This window comes from Cetorhinus maximus, chromosome 11 (genome assembly GCF_964194155.1).
Source record: "Cetorhinus maximus chromosome 11, sCetMax3.hap1.1, whole genome shotgun sequence".
In the NCBI taxonomy this organism is placed as follows: domain Eukaryota; kingdom Metazoa; phylum Chordata; class Chondrichthyes; order Lamniformes; family Cetorhinidae; genus Cetorhinus; species Cetorhinus maximus.
The window spans coordinates 91,675,565-91,693,865 of record NC_135889.1 but is presented as its reverse complement, the minus strand read 5'-3'; the positions used below and the strand labels follow the sequence as shown (position 1 = coordinate 91,693,865).

Below are 18,301 nucleotides of genomic sequence, written 5' to 3'. Positions count from 1 at the left end.
GATTGACATTCAGATATAGACCTCCATGCCTTTGTAAAGGGAATCTAAATGGATTAGAAACCGTTGGAATTAACAGCAATAGCGAGTGAAGCCAGGCCAAATAGAGAGCATAAAATAAAAACAAAATGCTGGAACTACTCAGCCGGTTAAGGCAGCATCTGTGGCGAGTGAGAGTTAACTTTTCAGGTTTTTTCAAATAAGACTTTTCATCAAATAAGGAGCATGTTGTATTCATAACAAGCCTCAAATGTCTCTCCTTGATAGAATATAGGCAAATACATGGCTGGTCACTTTAGAGGGTATTTCAGAGGCAGGATTTTAAGGAGATGAAAATGGAACTAGGGGAAATAAACTGGAATGTTTTGCTATCAAACGTAGAAATAGAGCAGCAGTGGGCATCGCTAGCTAAGACAACAGTTGTTGCCCATCCCTAATTGCCCTTGTTTAGAGGGCATTTAAGAGTCAACTGCATTGCTGAGGGTCTGGAGTCACATGTAGGCCAGACCAGATAAGGACAGCAGATTTCCTTCCCTAAAGGACATGAGTGAACCAGATGGGTTTTTACAACAATCGGCAATGGTTTCATGGTCATCATCAGATTTTTAATTCCAGATTTTTATTGAATTCACATTTCACTATCTGCGTTGGTGGGATTCAAACCTTGGTCCCCGGAGCATTACCTTGAGTCTCCAGAATGCTAGTCCAGTGACAATACCACTAAGTCACTGCCTTTTCTGCCCAACTCAGTTATGATTATCTCAATATGGTGTGGATGCTTGGCATGCTAGCTCGAATGAGTATTTTGTCCTACCATCTAATCTTCAGAAGCTTCCAAAAGCAGCTCAAGTGAAAGTGGTTGAGCTTCTTAGCATGATGCTGGTACACAGTCCAAGTCTCGCATGCGTAGAGCGGAGTTGGCAGATCTGTTGCTGTACAGATTTTCATATTGGTAGGCAGACTTACTCCCCTTTGTTCCCAGACTGATGTTTGAAGTCTGTTGAAAGCTGCACTTGCTTTGGCAATACTTATATGTGTCTTGTCATCAATATAGACAGCAAGAGAATGTGTTACTGAGATAAGTGAATTTATCCACTACTGACAGCTTCTGGCCATGGACTGAAACCTTGGGCTCAAGAGAGCGTTCTCCTGGAGCAGGCTGGTTCATTACTTCAGTTTTCTTCTCACTGATCGTAAAGCCAAAGTTGACACATGCATCAGAAACAAGTCCATGCTACATTGTATGTCCATACGAATAAGGAGCAGGAGCAGGCCATTTGGCCCCTCGAGCTTGCATCGCCATTCAATAAGATCATGGCTGATCTGATAGCAACCTCAAATCTGTATCTAGCCTACCCCCCAGTAACCTATCACCCCTTGCTTATCAAGTGTCTATAAAGCTCTGCCTTAAAAATATTGAAATACTCTGCTTCCACTGCCTTTTCAGGAAGAGAGTTCCAAAGACTCAAGACTCTGAGAGAAAACATTTCACCTCATCTCTGTTTTAAATGGGCGACCCCTTATTTTTAAACAGTGACCCCGAGTCCTAGATTCTCCCACGAGGAAACATTCTCTCCACATCCACCCTGTCATGATCCCTCAGGATCTTAGATGTTTCAGTCAAGGTTGCCTCTTACTCTTCTAAACCCCAGTGGATACAAGCCCAGCCTGTTCAACTTTTCCTCATAAGACAACCCACCCACCCCAGGTATTAGTCTAGTAAACCTTCTGTGAACTGCTTCCAACATATTTTACATCCTTCCTTAAATAAGGTGGCCAGTACTGTACACAGTACTCCAAATGTGGTCTCACTAGTGCTCTGTGTAACTGAAGCATAATCTCTCTACTTTTGTATTCAACCTCACTCGCAATAAATGATAACATTCTGTTAGTTTTCCTAATTACTTGCTGTGTCTGCATACTAGCCTTCTGCGATTCATGCACCAAGACACTCACACCCCTCTGCACCTCAGAGCTCTGCAATCTCTCACCATTTAGATAATATGCTTCTCTTTTATTCTTCTTGCCGAAATGGACAATTTCACATTTCCCACATTAGACTCCATTTGCCAGGTCTTTGCCCATTCACTTAACCTATCTATATCTTTTTATAGCCTCCTTATGTCCTCTTCACAATTTACTTTCCTACCTATCTTTGTGTCATCAGCAGATTTGGCAACCATCCCATCCATCCCTTCATCCAAATCATTTATATAAAATTTAAACTGTTGAGGTCCCAGCACTGATCGCTGTGGCACACCATTCATTACATCTTGCCAACCTGAAAAAGACCCATTTATGCCTACTCTCTGCGTCCTGTTAGCCAGCCAATCTTCTAACCATGCCAATACGTTACCCCCTATACCATGAGCTTTTATTTTGCACAATAACCTCTGATGTGGCACTTTATCAAATGCCTTCTGGAAATCTTAAGTATCCACTGGTTCCCCTTTATCCACAGCATAGGTTACTTCCTCAAAGAACTCCAATAGGTTGGTTGAACATGATTTCCCTTTCACAAAACCATGTTGACTCTGCCTGATTACCTTAAACTTAGCTAAATGCTCTGCTATAACTTATTTAATAATAGCTTCTAACATTTTCTCTGTGGCAGATGTTAAGCTAACTGGCCTGTAGTTTCCTGCTTTCTGTCTCCCTCTCTCTTTGAATAGTGGAGTTACATTTGCTATCTTCCAATCTATTGAGACCTTCCCTGAATCTAGGCAGGTTTGGAGAATTAAAACCAATACATCAACTATCTCCTAGCCACTTATTTTAAGACCCTAGGATGAAGTCCATCAGAACTTGGGCACTTGTCAGCCTGCAGCTCCAGCAATTTACTCAGTACCACTTCTCTGGTGATTGTAATTTTCCTGAGTTTCCCCTCTTCCATTTCCTGATTTATAGCTGCTCTTGGGATGTTACTTGTATCCTCTATAGTGAAGACTGATGTAAAATACCTGTTCAATTCATCTGCCATCTCTCTGTTTTCCATTATCAATTCTCCAGCCTCACTGTCCATAGGACCAATTCCCACTTTGATAACTAGTTTCCTTTTAAATTATTTATATAAACTCTTACTACCTGTCTTTATGTTTCTGGCTAGCTTTCTCTCGTACTCTAATTTTTCCCTCCTTATTAATCTTTTGGTCATCCTTTGCTGTTACTTATATTCTATCCAATTTTCTGATCTTCCACCTATCTTTTGCACAATTATATGCTTTTTCTTTAAGTTTGATACTATCATTAACCTTTTTAGTTAACCACGGATGTGTGTCTGTTCCTTGGACTTTTTTTCTTATTAGTTGGACTGTATCCTGTGTATTCTGAAATATCCCCTTAAATGTTTGCCACTGCATCTCTATAGACCTATCCCTTAACCTAATTTGCCATTTCACTTTAGCCAGTTCTGCTTTCATGCCCTCATAATTGCCCTTATTTAAGTTTAAAAACATGGTCTTGGACCCACTCTGCTCCTCAAACTGAATGTAAAGTTCAATCGTATTATGGTCACTGCTACCTAGGGACACCTTCACTATGAGATCATTAATTAATCCCATCCCTTCCAGCTCTGAATCAGCAGCTAGTGCACATTCATCAGCAAACAGGAGATTGTGAGCAATGTCCTTGGAGACAGTGATCTTTGCCTAGATCTAGCTCAAATTTAGCAGGTTCCTGTCCATGCGAGATCTGATTTCGATACCAGGATCACCATTATGGAAGATGTTGGAGATTATGGCGGAGAAAAAAAAACGTGTTCAAGAGGGTTGGCACCAGCATACAGCCCTGTTTTAACTCCATTAGTACTGAGAATGGGCCACAAGACTCGCCACCATCTAGGACATGTGCAAGCACGCCATTATGGTACTGTTGAATTGTGATAAATTTCTCATGGCAGCCAAATTTTTCCATTCCCTTTAAATGCCTTCATGGCTGACAGCATCAAAGGCCTTGTCAGGTCAGTAAACATGGTGTAGTGGTCCATGTTCTGTTCTTGGCATTTCTCCTGGAGGTGTCTAATGCAATCACCATATCAGTGGTTCCTCAACTTTTTCTGAAACCCCACTGACTCTCTGGTAGCAGATCTTGATTGAGATGTTGCACTAAGCAGTTCAGAAGGATTCTGGTGAAGATTTTGCTAGAAATGGGGAGGAGTGATATTCCTCTATGATTGTCGTAAGTCTGGTGTTTTTATTCCCAGTTCTACAGGTGGACAATGAAGGCATCTTTGTATTCTTGCAGTATGGCTCCTTACTCCCACATAGACTGAAAGAGTTATTGACCAGGCATTGACCTTCAGCCTTGTAGATTACAGTTGGGATAGCATCAGTTCTTGGAGTTTTGCCTCGAGACAGGAGCTTTATTGTGCTTGTCTTGACTGCCATCCACCGCCATATCCTATAAACTCCAACTTGCTCAAATCTGTACCACATGGAATCTCACTTATCTATGAACGCTGTTGTTGGTATTCTTCACTGGCTCCAGGCCCCCAAAACACGAAATTCAAAATCCTAGCCCTCACCTGTAAATCCTTCCATGGCCTTACCTCATGCTTCCACTGCAGTCTCCTCCACCCCTGCTTCCCCAGTTGTTTCAGAATTCTCTTCCTAAACCTCTCCACCTCGCCCTTCATCTTTTGTTAAAAACCTCATCAAGACCTGTCTCTTTGACAAAGCTTTTATTTACCTCTTTTATTCTTCCCTTTCCAAAATTTATGTTGGTAGCAATATTCCTTTAGAATGTTTGTTTCTATTTCAGTGGAGATATTGCATTATTATGAGCTTTTGTTATGTTCAGAATGATTGGTTAAAACATTGCAGATGTTGAGCATTGAAAAGAAAAATTCTAAACTGATATTTTCAGTAAGTTAATTAATTCTGAGATTGGAGAAATATTTTCTCGCTATATTCCTGATTCCTTTAGTGACGTTATGTCAGTAGTAGTTAACTACGGCCCTTACAATTTACTTGTTTTTTTTGCTTTGAGCTATGTATTTCTAATAATTTGGTGTAGCCTGGATATTTTGCAGTTACAGGAGATTTTGTATCATTCAAAGAATCATGTTATAGTTGGGTCTTGTGGTCCCCTCTGTTGCTTTGGCTGAAGTCAATTAGGTCTAGTACAGTATGTCTGCCTGGATTACATTGTGTGTTTTTTTGCTATATGAGAAAAATGATTCACATATTCTAACAGAATGACTTGTAATATGATTTAGGTCTAAAAGTAACTGTTTTAAATGTTAATTAGGAAAAAAGATAATTATTTAAGATAACTAAATCAAAAATTCAGTACTAAATTGAGACCTGTGAATATTTACACAGCTGTTCTCTGCATTGGTCTTTCACTTGTTACTGTTTGTTTTTTGTTCTTTTTTTAGGTGCATGATTGCTGATGAGGTAAGAATATTCATTAAGCTTTAGTCCTTAGGCAGAATTGTAATGCTGTAAATGAATATCACATACCTGCTTCCAGTTTGCTCCACGTTGTCTATGCTCCAGCATTTTGAAAAAGGAAAGAATTAAATACACAGGTAAAGAACATACAGAAAAATGGTCAGAGTAATGGAATTAAATTATCTAAGTATTGATTATTAATCCAAAACCCTATACAATAAAACATTCAGTCACTATCATTAGTAATCCCGATAATAGTTGTGCATTGCAGGGCACAACACCCTATTGTTATGGAAATGCATCCTGCAATTCACTGTGAACACCACCATGGAAGATGCACTAAAATATGGTAATAAGAATAATAGTGCAATATGTTATCACATTTCCTGCAGTACAGTGATCCGTTAATTTTATAAATTTATTCAAGGCTCTTTGCACATAATTATCAAACACAAAATTTACACCTCCACCAGAAAATTTCTTCTTGCTGATGTGCCAGTTTACTCATTTGGATTCACTCTTAATACAAATTTGATTTGCTTGGCTAGCTTACTTTTTAACAATGAAATTGCTCAAAAAAATCCAAGTCTTTTTGGCAATCATTTTTGTCAGTAATTGAAATTTCAAATAGCCAAAATAATGTTAAAAAAATTTTGCGTTAGAACTCAATGTCCCAAGCTGTTCTCTTTAATGCCCTATTTCCATTTTTATCCTCTTCCCCCAAAGGCCTGGTCATCTGCCAGAAGCCTTGGCTGTAGTTTGCCATGTGAATAGCTCAATCCTTTCCTGGGTTTTACAGCCCATTGCCTCTCTTCCTTTCCCTTCCCTGATTATTTAAGCGTGTAAACATGCCTACCAATTCTGGACTTTTGCTTCTCCCTCCAGGGTTTTGTCAGGCCATTTGCTGGCAAGCTGAATTGAGACAGCACAAAGTACAAATGCATATTCTGCAACTAAAAGCTTGGGTTACCAGGAGTTTTGACTGGAGTATTATTTTCCAAGCAGCATGGGAATTGGCACTTGGGATCAAGCAGGCAACACGGGTTGCCTGGGACCCGTGAAGATGCATGGGAGTTATAAGACATGCCCAAACAGAGCAGACCACATGGTGGACAGTGAAAAGAAACAGGTCCTCCAGCAAAAAGATTGAAGTCCGAAGCTGATTTTGAACTAAAAGTCATGGCATTTGCTAATTCATCAAATAACTGTGCTGCAGCGAGGCAATTAAGTGCAAGTGAAAAACTGATGTGTGAATGGAAGAAGGAGGAATCTGCACTGAAGAAGATGCCTGAGACCAAATGCAGCGTCAGAACAGGGACCAGCCACGGGCCTGATCTTGAGATCAGGACTGGGTCCTTGGAAATCGTCAGAATGGTTATATCATCGCCAGAAATGCAATAAGTGCATAAGTATGTATGCAATTAAGTTGGCCAAATCAAACCCTGAGTCCAGCAAAGACTTCAGAGCAATAGCTAGTTGGTGTTGCCGCTTTATGGAACAAAAGTGTCTAGTTTTTCAAAAGAAGTTGAAGATCACCTGAGGAACTACCAAAAGACCTTGATGCCAAAATGACCAGTTTCCAATGATTCAACATCAGACATTGGCAAAATCATGAGTACCGATTATGTCACATCGGCAACATGGGTGAAATGGCCATGCATTTCAATATGTCCCAGCAGCTGAATTGTGGAGTGGAAAGGTTTGAAAACAGTTTTAGTGGAAACCACAGGACATGAGAAGACAAGATTGATGGTGGTACTAGCCTGCATGGTTGATGGGACAAAATTAAAGCCTATGGTAATTTTCAAGTGTAAAGCCATGCCGAAAATCAAGTTCCCTGCAGGAGCTTTTGTGCATGTCCATGACAATGGTTGGATGGATGGGCTGAGTGTCATTGGTTAGGCAAGCATTTAGTGTCCGTCCCTAATTGCCCTGGAGAATGTGGTGGTGAGCTGCCTTCTTGAACCGCTGCAGTCCCATGTGGTGTCGGTACACCCACAGTGCTAGTAGGGAGGAAGTTCCAGGATTTTGATCCAGCTACAGTGATACAGGAATGGCAATATATTTCCATGACAGGATGGTGTGTAGCTTGAAGGGAAACTTGTAGGTGGTGCTGTTCCCATGTGTCTGCTGCCCTTGTCCTTCTCGGTGGTACATGTCTTGGGTTTGGAAGATGCTGCCTAAGGAGCCTTGGTGAGTTTCATGAGGTTAGTGCATCTTGTAGATGGCACACGCTGCTGCCACTCTTCATCAGTGATGGAAGGAGTGAATGTTTGTAGATGGGTTGCCAATCAAGCGGGCTGTTTTGTCCTCGATGATGTCGAGACTCTTGAGCGTTGTTGGAGCTGTAATCATCCAGACAAGTGGAGAGTATTCCATCACACTCCTGACTTGTGCCTTGTAGATGGTGGACAAGCTTTGGGGAGTCAGGAGAAGAGTTACTTGCTGCAGGATCCTGAGCCTCCAACCTTTCGCAGCTACAGTATTTACATGGCTAGTCCAGTTCAGTTTCTGGTCAATGGTAAACCGCAGGAAGCTGATAATTCTGGATCAATAATGTGTGGAATAGGTGTCCCGGCGGCCTATGCAAAGAACGCAGCTTATTTTTGTGGGGCATGTTCAGATCCCATATAATCGATGAGATCAAGCGGCACCTGTGAAAAAATAACACTCATATTGCAGTTAAAACAGGGATCTAATGTCCATAGTTCAGCCTTTGGATGTGTACCTCAACAAGCTATTCAACGGATGGTTGATCAAGAAAAAAACCTTCAAAAATGTGGAAGTTTGTATACTGCCTACTTGATGTTTGTGGTATCATCATCAAATCATGGGATGCCATTAATGTACAAACTGTTAACTGATCGTTTGAAAAATGCAGAATATCCAATTCAGAGGATGGCAAGGAAGGTGATATATTGTGAAAGGATAATTCTGATACTGAAAGCACAAATCTGAGCCAGAGTGAGATCCTTACAATAATGTCATAGCCAGTGTGACTCGGAATGACTTTGATGAACTCTTTGCACTGGATGTTGAGGATGATGAATTTGGCTATTTTTCAAGCATTTTAATTGTTTAAAGGAATCCTTGTAGATATAATTCATTCAATTAAACGTGTCACATTGATTTAATATGAATTGCCAGTGTTATGTTTTATTCGCATTCCAATGTGGCATCCACCTACACCCAGACCAATACCGGTGGTTCACATTTTTATACTGTGTGTAAGCTGACTCCCATTTTTGGAAGTGTTTTCCGAGGCTTCAAAGGTCAACTTCTACGCCACGATCTACAGTAACCTATAATATGGGTAACTCTGTAACAAAGCAGCATTTAATGGCATGGTTAAAGGGGTAATATTTTCCAGTGTTGCTATTTAGTTAGTAAGCATCCCAAGAGGTCCTGGTAAGAACTATTCTTCTCATCCCACAGCTCCTGTTTCCATTGATAATATTTCTCGCATTAACTGTTGTCATTTTTGTTTCATTTCCCCAAAATGAATTCAAAATGAACAAGTTACTCGATAGGAATTATATGAGAATCAGAAACAGGTCTTTGGGCCCAACCAGGCAATGCCGGTGTTCACAGAATCACCGAATTGTACGGTGTAGAAGGACGCCATTCAGCCCATTGTGCCTACAATGGCTCACTGAGCATTTTAACTTAGTGGCTATCTCCTGCCCTTTCCCCGTACCCTGCACATTGTTTCTATTTAAATAATCATCCAATGCCCTCTTGAATGCGTCAATTGAACCTGCCTCCACTATACTTCCAAGCAGTGCATTCTAAACCCTAACTACTTGCTGTGTGAAGAAGTTTTTTCTCATGCTGCACACAAGCTTCCTCCCACCCCTCGTCATTCTAGGAATTCACAGCATTGCAGCTTATGTGTTTGTGTGTGTGGGTTTGTAATTCTGCTGATGGAGCAAACCCAGTATAACTTCGAGATCAGTTCCCAAAGTAGAATATAAAAGGGGCAAGAGTATTGTATGGAGGTAGCTCTTGGAACCAGACAGTGCTACAGATGCCAACATAGTTACACAATCCTAATCTTTCAAACTGTAATGCTGTTTCATTTCATTCAATGCTCTTGACTCAATATTCACACTGAGCAAGGGATTCAGCAACACTTTTTACACAAGTAAGCAGTATCTACTTTGAACTGCTAGTATTGGCAATAATGGAGCAAAACAAAAAGTACTGCATGAAATTGTACAGAATCCAGGACATGGAATCACCCCATCAGTCTATGCATGTGTTTATGCTCCATACGTGGCTTTGACTAGTCTAATTACCTCATTGTACCCTGTTCCCATATTCCTCTATTCCCTTCTCCCTCTGCATCAAACTTCCCCTTAAAGATATATATTGTATTGGAATCATCCACAAGTGGGCACAGTTTCTTCACTTTCACCCTATCAAACCCCTTCATAATTTTAAAAACTCCCATTACTTCTTGGTCTTCACTTTTCCAGGAAAATACATGCAGCCTGCATGATCTTTCCTAATAGTTTCATCCTCTCAATTCTAGCAACGTGGTTGTAAATATTTTATTCACTTTTTCCCAAGCTTCAATGTTTCTTTCAGTAGTATAGGGACCAGAACTGCGCAACACACTCCCAAGTATAATCTAACCAAGGTTCAATATAAATTACGTAGTATTTACAGCACAGAAACAGGCGTATCAGCTCAACTACATATACCGGTGCCAAGCAGCCTTTAAAGTGCTGGCTAGTGCAGCATGGCCAACTCTGCATTCCTTGGCTAGGCCTGTTTTATGATGTTCATTTTTATGCAGTCCCATGCTACCAAAATGCAAACTATTACACAGAATGAAGTTGTATAAAAAAGTCATTGTTTGTAAATGAAATTAAGGAATGAGCAAGTAAAGCATCTGCTATATATGCTGTAAAATAGATTAAATGGCCATTCAGTTTTTAATTTTTTAAAAGTCACATTGGAGCCCAAATCTCTATCGACCTCTTTTCCCTCCATCTATAGCAGGAATCAAAATAGTCATTAAGTGTAGACTTCTGATTATGAGGAGAGTTATTAAGTGTTTCAAATGTAAACATGTTCATTGGAGTAACTACTATGGAATCAGCTAAATCTATCAAGTCTGGCACCACCTTTTTGTTCTCTCTAGCTCTCGCGCTCTCTCTCTCTCGCTCTCAATTTCCCCTTTCCCGTTCTCTCCACTCTAACTTTGAAGTGCTTCAAATCAATTTGGCCTACTGTAATTCTCATTTATTTTTCAAGTTTCTTTCTTTAAGAAAAGTGCAGCTGAATTGGCTAAGAACTAACTCCAAAGACCAAGTTGGATCTTGACTGACGCCATCTTGCCTAGATCAACAGGCTGCCAGTAAATAAATCAGTGATACCCAGAAGCAATGTATACTTGAAGAAATAAACTTGTTTGTGAGATGTTATGGTTTAAATATAGATCTTGATTTCATTTTAATTTGGTTATTTCAACATATATTTGGGTGCTGCAGTAAAGACTCTAGAAATGGATGCTTGCTCTAGTTTCCTAACAGGTGCATAGACCAAAACTTGAGATTCAAATGAGAGGATTTTAGAAGTCTGTTCTGTATCTTTTAAGATTGGCTTAACAAATGAGGGATCATTTTACAATCTGAAAGTTTATTTGGAAGAATCATCTTGAACTAAAAGCTAATATCCTTAAAAACTTCACACTTCAACAATATTTGTACACAAATCAAAGTCATGCTCTGTAAAAATGATCATGTTGAATAAAATTGTGCCTCTTCAATGTACCTTTACTTATGGAATTTTTAATAATTAATGTTAAATGCTGAAAGGAATTGTGTTGTTGCATGATGGCATTGAATGACCATTCCATTAAACAAGTGTATATCATTCTTCTCAGTTTCAATAATGTATACCTGATCATCATGCCCTTTGACTTGCAGTTCCACTAACATGCTAATGCAGCAATCTGATCTTTTCCTAATGCTCTACATTTAGCATTTATGAAAAAATATAAATTGTTTACAGAATAGTTAAGGATATTCATTTTTTACAGATGGGCCTTGGGAAAACTATTCAAGCAATTGCAGTGGCCTACTTCTACAAAAAGGAATGGCCCTTGCTGATTGTGGTCCCATCATCTCTCAAGTACCCTTGGATAGAAGAGATAGAAAAATGGATTATCGAACTGAATCCAGATGATATCAATTTAATCGAGTCTAAAAGTGATATTGGGTGAGCTTGTGAAAAACGTCCATTTTCTCACTATGTAAGATCCAATCATATCTCCGTAAGTAAAATCCAAACAGCTATGCTAATGCAAACATGTCCTTTCATAACAAGATTACATCACAACTACTAGCTCACTTGGATCAAGAATCACTTCATCTTGTTTCTTGGCGTGGAAGTACCTCACAGTTTTAGCTTTGTATTGAATAGAGCTGGAGCAATTTGGAAATCCAGGCGACTATATTTATTTTTGTACGCATGGAGGGACTTGAGGAGCTGAGTTTTGGCGAAGGAAAATCGGAAAGTTTAGAACCCTTTTGATGGAAGACTTCAAAGGTCTCGTGTATGGTGACAGTAAAGGATATAATTGTGTGTTGGCGAGGGAGTCATTGTGGAGGTTGGGGAGAGATCAAGAAGTACATCAATGGACCTGGTGAGATTGAGTTCAAGTGTAAATTGAAATGCAGGTGCCGGCTGGTGCTGAAACTGAGGGTGGTTGAGAGGAAGAGATTTTGTTGAGGAAGGTGGCTGGAAGAAAAAAGCAAGAAAGATATTGAGATGTTAAAGAGTGAAAAGTTTGATCATAGGCAAGTACATTAGGTTAAATCAATCATGGTGAAATTCATCATCATGTTATTCCCTGCAAAGTAAAAGTCAACAAGAAAAGTTGGAACACATTTTATGCAAGCTTTGGGCACATTATGCACAACATTTGTCTTAATCTTAAAGCTGTTGGTTTCTAAAACAGCCTTGAGAGATCACCACATTGGGCTTTCTGGGAAGAATAAAAGGTACTAAAATGATATAGGATCATCACTGCATAGCTATCATTTACCTAGTAGGTTTTGCACCCTGTCAACTTCTGAATGCTGATCCAGCACTCAAAGCAAACTTAAAATTTTAGTATTACCACTAAAATAATCTTGTTTCAGTCAGGAGATAAATGCGATATTATTTTCCCCTCTGTCTTTCTGTTGTGAATATTTTACACAGGTAGTGCTTCTCTCTCCTCAATACTAGTCCCTTTTTGATCAATGAGTCACCTTATCTTGAAGACAAACATCTTTTCGCAGCTTATATAAACTTTCCTAAGGGAAAATGATTCCATCATGTTTGATAAATGGCACTAGGTCATCTTATCAGTTGTGCTGCATATTTTTCAGCTCAAAACTGCAGGGGCTCTCAATCTGCTTGCTTTTTTTTTCTCATTTGCATAAATTGTGCCAGTCAAGACTCAAATGTATCCAAAATGTAGCAGTATTTCTTTACCATCAAAATTAATCTCTGTATTCTTGGTTAAATATTTTCAAACCATATGGAAATAAAATGAAAAGAAAAAATAAAATGATTTGTTAATGTTTTTACTTGCCCCAATTTGGCCTTCTCAAGGAGAATTGGGGATGGGCAATAAATGCTGGCCTTCCCAGCAATGCCCATTAACAAATAAAACAAAACTCCGCTCCCTAGCTACCGATTCTATCCCTCTTCCTGGCAGCTATGTGAGGCTGAACCTGTCTTCACAACCTTGGCGTCCTATTTGACCCAAAGTCAGCTTCTGATCACTTATCTATATCATCACCAAGACCACCTGCTTGCATTTCCAGAACATCACCTGACTCCACCACTGCCTCAGCCCATCTGCTGCTGAAACCCTGATCCATTGTTACCCCTAGATTTGACTAATCCAATACTGACCTCTTATCTTTCACCCTCCATAAACTTGAGGTCATCCAAAACTCTGCCTTCCGTGTCCTAACTTGCAACCAACCCATCACTCCTGTGCTCACTGACCTACACTGGCCCCTGGTTGAACAATGCCCGATTTCTAAAATTCTCAACGTTGTTTTGAAAACACACCATGGCCTCGCCCTTCTCTAACTCAATGAACTCAACCAGCTGTACGACCATTCAGTTTACAGTTTATCTCTGATTCTGGTCCCTTGCACATCCCTGATTTTAATTGCTTCACCATTCCTTCAGCAGCTGAGGCCCTAAACTCTGGAATTCCCTTCCAAGCTCTGTCAGCTGTGGCCCGCTGGGTAGCATTCTCATCTCTTAGTCAGAAGGTTTATCTGAATCAGAAGATTGTGGGTTCAAGCGCCATTCAGGAGACTTGTGCTCAAAAATCTAGGCTGACATTCTAGTGCTGCACTGCCAGAAGTGCCATTTCTCAGATGACTTGTAAAACCAAGTCTGCTCTGTAAGGCAGAAGTGAAAGACTCAATGGTACTATTTTGAAGAGGAGCAGGAGATTTAATCCCCACTGACTTGGCCGATATTTATCTCTCCAACAACATGGAAAAAAAACATATGATCTGGCCATTATGTTGTTTATGGGAGCTTGCTGTGCACAAATCGGAACGAAGAAGAGTTATGTTGGACTTGAAACCTTAACTCTGTTTCTCTCGCCACAGACACTGCTAGACCTACTGAGTTTTTCCAGCACTTGCTGTTTTCATTTGAGATCTCCAGTATCTGCAGTATTTTGCTTTTATCATTCTTGTATCTCTTTCCCCTCCAACATTATAACAATGTTTTAAAATTAGGCCTTGCACATGCTTATGCTTACATATGTTTTTATTTAGAAGCACATTGTTACAATTGTGATTCTGTTATCTTTGTGGAGACATGAAAACATCCATTTTTTGACTGGAGCTTGTTGGGGAAAAATAACATCATTCACGAAGCTAAGTACAAATGATGAAGGACAATAAATTCCCCTAACTCATTCTTTTATGGAAATCTGCAATCCTGTGCCCTCATTTCCCCCCACCAATGCCATTCATTGTATCTAACTGGCTTCTGAAAAGTTTTGCCTCCTCATGAAATCCTTGGAGAGGCTTAATACTCACTATATTAAGCTTGAGTTTCAGCCGTTAAAATTGAATTTTATCAAATGCTTTCTGGTAGTCTAGGCACACATATATTGTAGAACTTTCCAATGACTCATTTAAGATGTTGCATCATCAAAGATTGTCAGTGTGGTCGGTCAAATATGGTCTGCCCCTTCTGAAACTATGTATCATTGTCGTCAGCTATCCCTTGATTCAAGGATGACGTACTTAGTTGCGAGTTTCTGCCACGGGTCTTCTTGTGACTGAACAGGCCGATTCTGGACCTACAGATCTTTGGGCACGTGGGGCAGGACGTCCCACGATGTAGTGGGATTCAGAGTGCAGGATTTGATTTCTTTTCTCTTCTGTGCTGCTGCGCTGCCTTCATTATTCATGAGACATTGCGACTCAAAGCCTGATGCAGCTTGATGGACAAGTTGACGCCATTTTGAACAATTGGGAGTAAGCTCGCCCCCGCCACTCATTAATGTCAATGCTGCTGCACTTCAGGGAGAGCTGCAGAGTGTCTTTGAAACATTTTCTTTGTCTTCCCCTGGAACGCTGGTGATTTGAGAGTTGAAAAAGCAAGACCTGGTGAGGGAGATGCTTTTCAGCCATCCGGATGTAGTACCCAGTCGATTAAGGTTGGTTTTGCAGGTGTTTTGTCTGAGTGCTTGTGGAGCTGGCTTCAAGAAGGACACTAGCATTTGTTACGATTCTCCCATTGAATCGGAGGATGCGGCAGAGGCATTGCTGATGGAATTTCTCTAGCGCTCTTATGTGCTGCTGATACACGACCAGGGTTCACTATAGTACAGGAGGATGAGGATGGGCAGCTGCTCTGTACATTAGGAATTTTGTTGACTTGAGTTCCTTGTTGTCAAACACTCACTGCGGTCGTTTGTGAATTATCTGACGTTGGATCTCCTCGTCAATGGTGGCCTTTTGAGAGAGGTGGCTGGCAAGTTATGGGAAATGCTCAACATTTTCCAGATTGTCCCCTTCAACACATGTATAGTAGGTGGAATGTTTGGCTGACCAGGTGTGGGCTGATATAAGTTTTGTTTTGTCCATTCAGAGACAAGCTGAATTTCTTGTAAGTAGAATTGAAGAGATAGAGAGTGGCTTGCAAATCTGGCGCAGAGTAGGCGATAACACTGCAGTCATCTACAGATTGTAGATCATATATGCCTATGGTGGTCAGTTTAGTTTTGGCATGGAGAAAACTGAGGTTAAAGAGGTTTCTATTAAGGTGGTATTTAATATTTGCACCAGATGGCAGTTGATCTTTGATTAGGTGAAGAGCATCTGTCAGATAGATTGTAAATAGCAATGGGGCTGTCACATGGTCTTGCTTGACACTGGTCAGATTTTGAAGGCATTTGTTTCAGATCTCCCATTCAGGACAGTTTCAGTCATGTCATGAAACATTTGCAGGACGATGATGAAATTTCTTGGCACCCAAATCTTTGGAACACAATCCGTAGAACCTTGCAATTTACTGAGTCAAATGCTTTGGTCAGGTCGATCAGTGCAATGAAGAGTTCCTGGTGATGTTCTCGGTATTTTTCTTGTCTTTGTTGCCAGACAAATCCCACGTCAGAGGTTTCACTGGAAAGTCTAAAGCTAAATTGTATCTGTGGGAGAATTTCCTCAAACACAGGAAATAGGCGATTCAGGGGAATATGTGTCAGGATTTTCACTGCTATGGACAAGAGGGTGATACTTCAATGGTTTCCACAACATGATTTACCTCCCTTGAAGATAGTTACAGTTGTCACATTCCTGAAGTAAGGGTGGGGGGAATTACATGGTGGGAGTTCTTTTTCCTCTTCAATCTATCCGATCAGTGCATGGAGTCTTATGTAAGTTCTTATGGGGAAAGAGATGAACAACAGATTTTATTTAAATAAATTTGCTTGAAGTACTTTGCATTATTAGAACATACGAATTAGTGGCAGGAGTAGGCCATTCAGCCCCTAGAGTGTGCTCTGCCATTCAATAAAATCATGGCTGATCTGATTATAACCTCAACCCCACATTCCTGCCTCTCCCCGATAAACTTTTACCCTCTTGTTAATCAAGAATCTATCTAGATCTACCTTAAAAATATTCAAAGCCTCTGCTTCCACTGCCTTTTGAGGAAGAGAGTTCCAAAGACTCTCAGCCTCTGAGAGAAAGAAAAATTCCCCTCATCTCTATCCTAAATGAGCAACCCCTTATTTTTAAGCAGTGATCCCTAGTTCTAGATTTTCCCACAAAAGGAAACATTCTCTCCACATCCACCCTGTCAAGACCCCTCAGGATCTTAAAGGTTTCAATCAAGTCACCTCTTACTCTTCTAAATTCCAATGGATACAAGCCTAACCTACCAACCTTTCCTCATAAGACAACCCGCCCATGCCTGATATTAGTCTAGTAAACCTTCTCTGAACTGCTTATAAGGCATTTACCTCCCTCCTTAAATGAGGAGACCTGTACTGTATACAATACTCCAGATGTGGTCTCACCAGTGCCTTGAACAAAGCATAACCTTCCTGCTTTTGTAATCAATTTCCCTCACAATAAATGATAACATTCTATTAGCTTTCCTAATTACTTGCTCTGCTTGCATACTAGCTTTTGTGATGCAAGCACTAGGACACCCAGATCCCTCTGAATCTCAGAGCCCTGCAATCTGGCACCATTTAGATAATATGCTTTTTCATTCTTCCTGCCAAAATGGATAATTTCACATTTGCCCACATTATACTCCATTTGCCAGATCTTTGCCCACTCACTTAACCTATCTATGTCCTTTTGTGGCCTCCTTATGTCCTCTTCACAATTTACTTTTCTACTTGTCTTTGTGTCATCAGCAAATTTAGCAACCATTCCTTCAGTCCCTTCATCCAAGTCATTTAGCCAGCCGGAAGATTGAGTATTTTGGTACTGCATGAAATGTTTCACTTGAAAGATATTTTCCAATTAAATGTTCATTTCTGAATAAATATTTCATAACTTTTTCAAATATATTAAAATATTCATCTTCATTGCTGTTACTTTGGATTTTGTAAAGATATAATAACTTTCACTCAAAATGAGAAATCTTTGTTTAGGACTCTTTTTGAATATTAAATAAATCTGCCTTGGCTGGAAAACTTGGCAATAATTTCCTTGAGGGCACTGTAAAGGAGTTAAAAAGGGGATGCTGTAAAATACAGGGCGAAATGTTTCTAAATGCCTTAGGTGCCCCTTGTGATATTCTTCAATTAGATTTCTTGAATTATCTATGTACATGAAAATAGCTAAACTTGAACACCAAGATTGCCTATGCTCAAGGATGAATTGTCTCTGATACAGATCAGCCATGATCTAATTGAAAGTTGGAACAGGCCCAAGAGGCTAGATGGCCTACTCATGTTTCTATGTTGCATTAATGGGTTAAAAGAACCTCCCTTGAGTTGTGGATGACCGCCTTCCAAAATGTCAACAGTAACGTCTTTCCATTATAGTATCTAACTGTGTCCTGGCCTGCACTACCTCCTTGTAGCAACTTGTTCCAGCTTTTGATTACCTTTTATAAAAGAATTTCTTCCTGGTGAATGTCCTAACCTTGCCATTCACAACCCATTATCATTATTGCATGATATAAATGCAAAATAGCTAAAGCACCATAGTTTTATATTCCTTCATGGGGCTAAGAAGTGCGAAAACCATTCTGTGAAAAAGATGTGGATTATAGGGTTGATCAACACTGAAACAAATAAATCACCTCTGAAATAGATGGAATAAGGAATGAAATTGTTATCCAAGTGGCTTCCTTACGTACCACATTGGACTGACAAACCTGATTATGCAGAACAGTACTACTTT

The 18,301-nt window shown here is 40.0% G+C and overlaps 1 protein-coding gene across 2 annotated transcripts in view; it reads left to right on the top strand.

The window, feature by feature from the left end:
• The window catches only part of zranb3 (zinc finger, RAN-binding domain containing 3), a 118,942-nt gene that overhangs the window by 36,042 nt on the left and 64,599 nt on the right, over positions 1 to 18,301 (top strand). The window contains exons 3-4 of one of the 2 annotated variants that reach the window (XM_078552430.1): positions 5,375 to 5,393; positions 11,440 to 11,618. In XM_078552430.1, the coding sequence (XP_078408556.1) occupies positions 5,375 to 5,393; positions 11,440 to 11,618 (198 nt within the window). The remainder of the gene's footprint in view (positions 1 to 5,374; positions 5,394 to 11,439; positions 11,619 to 18,301) is intronic. The other variant, XM_078552431.1, reaches the window with a different exon arrangement.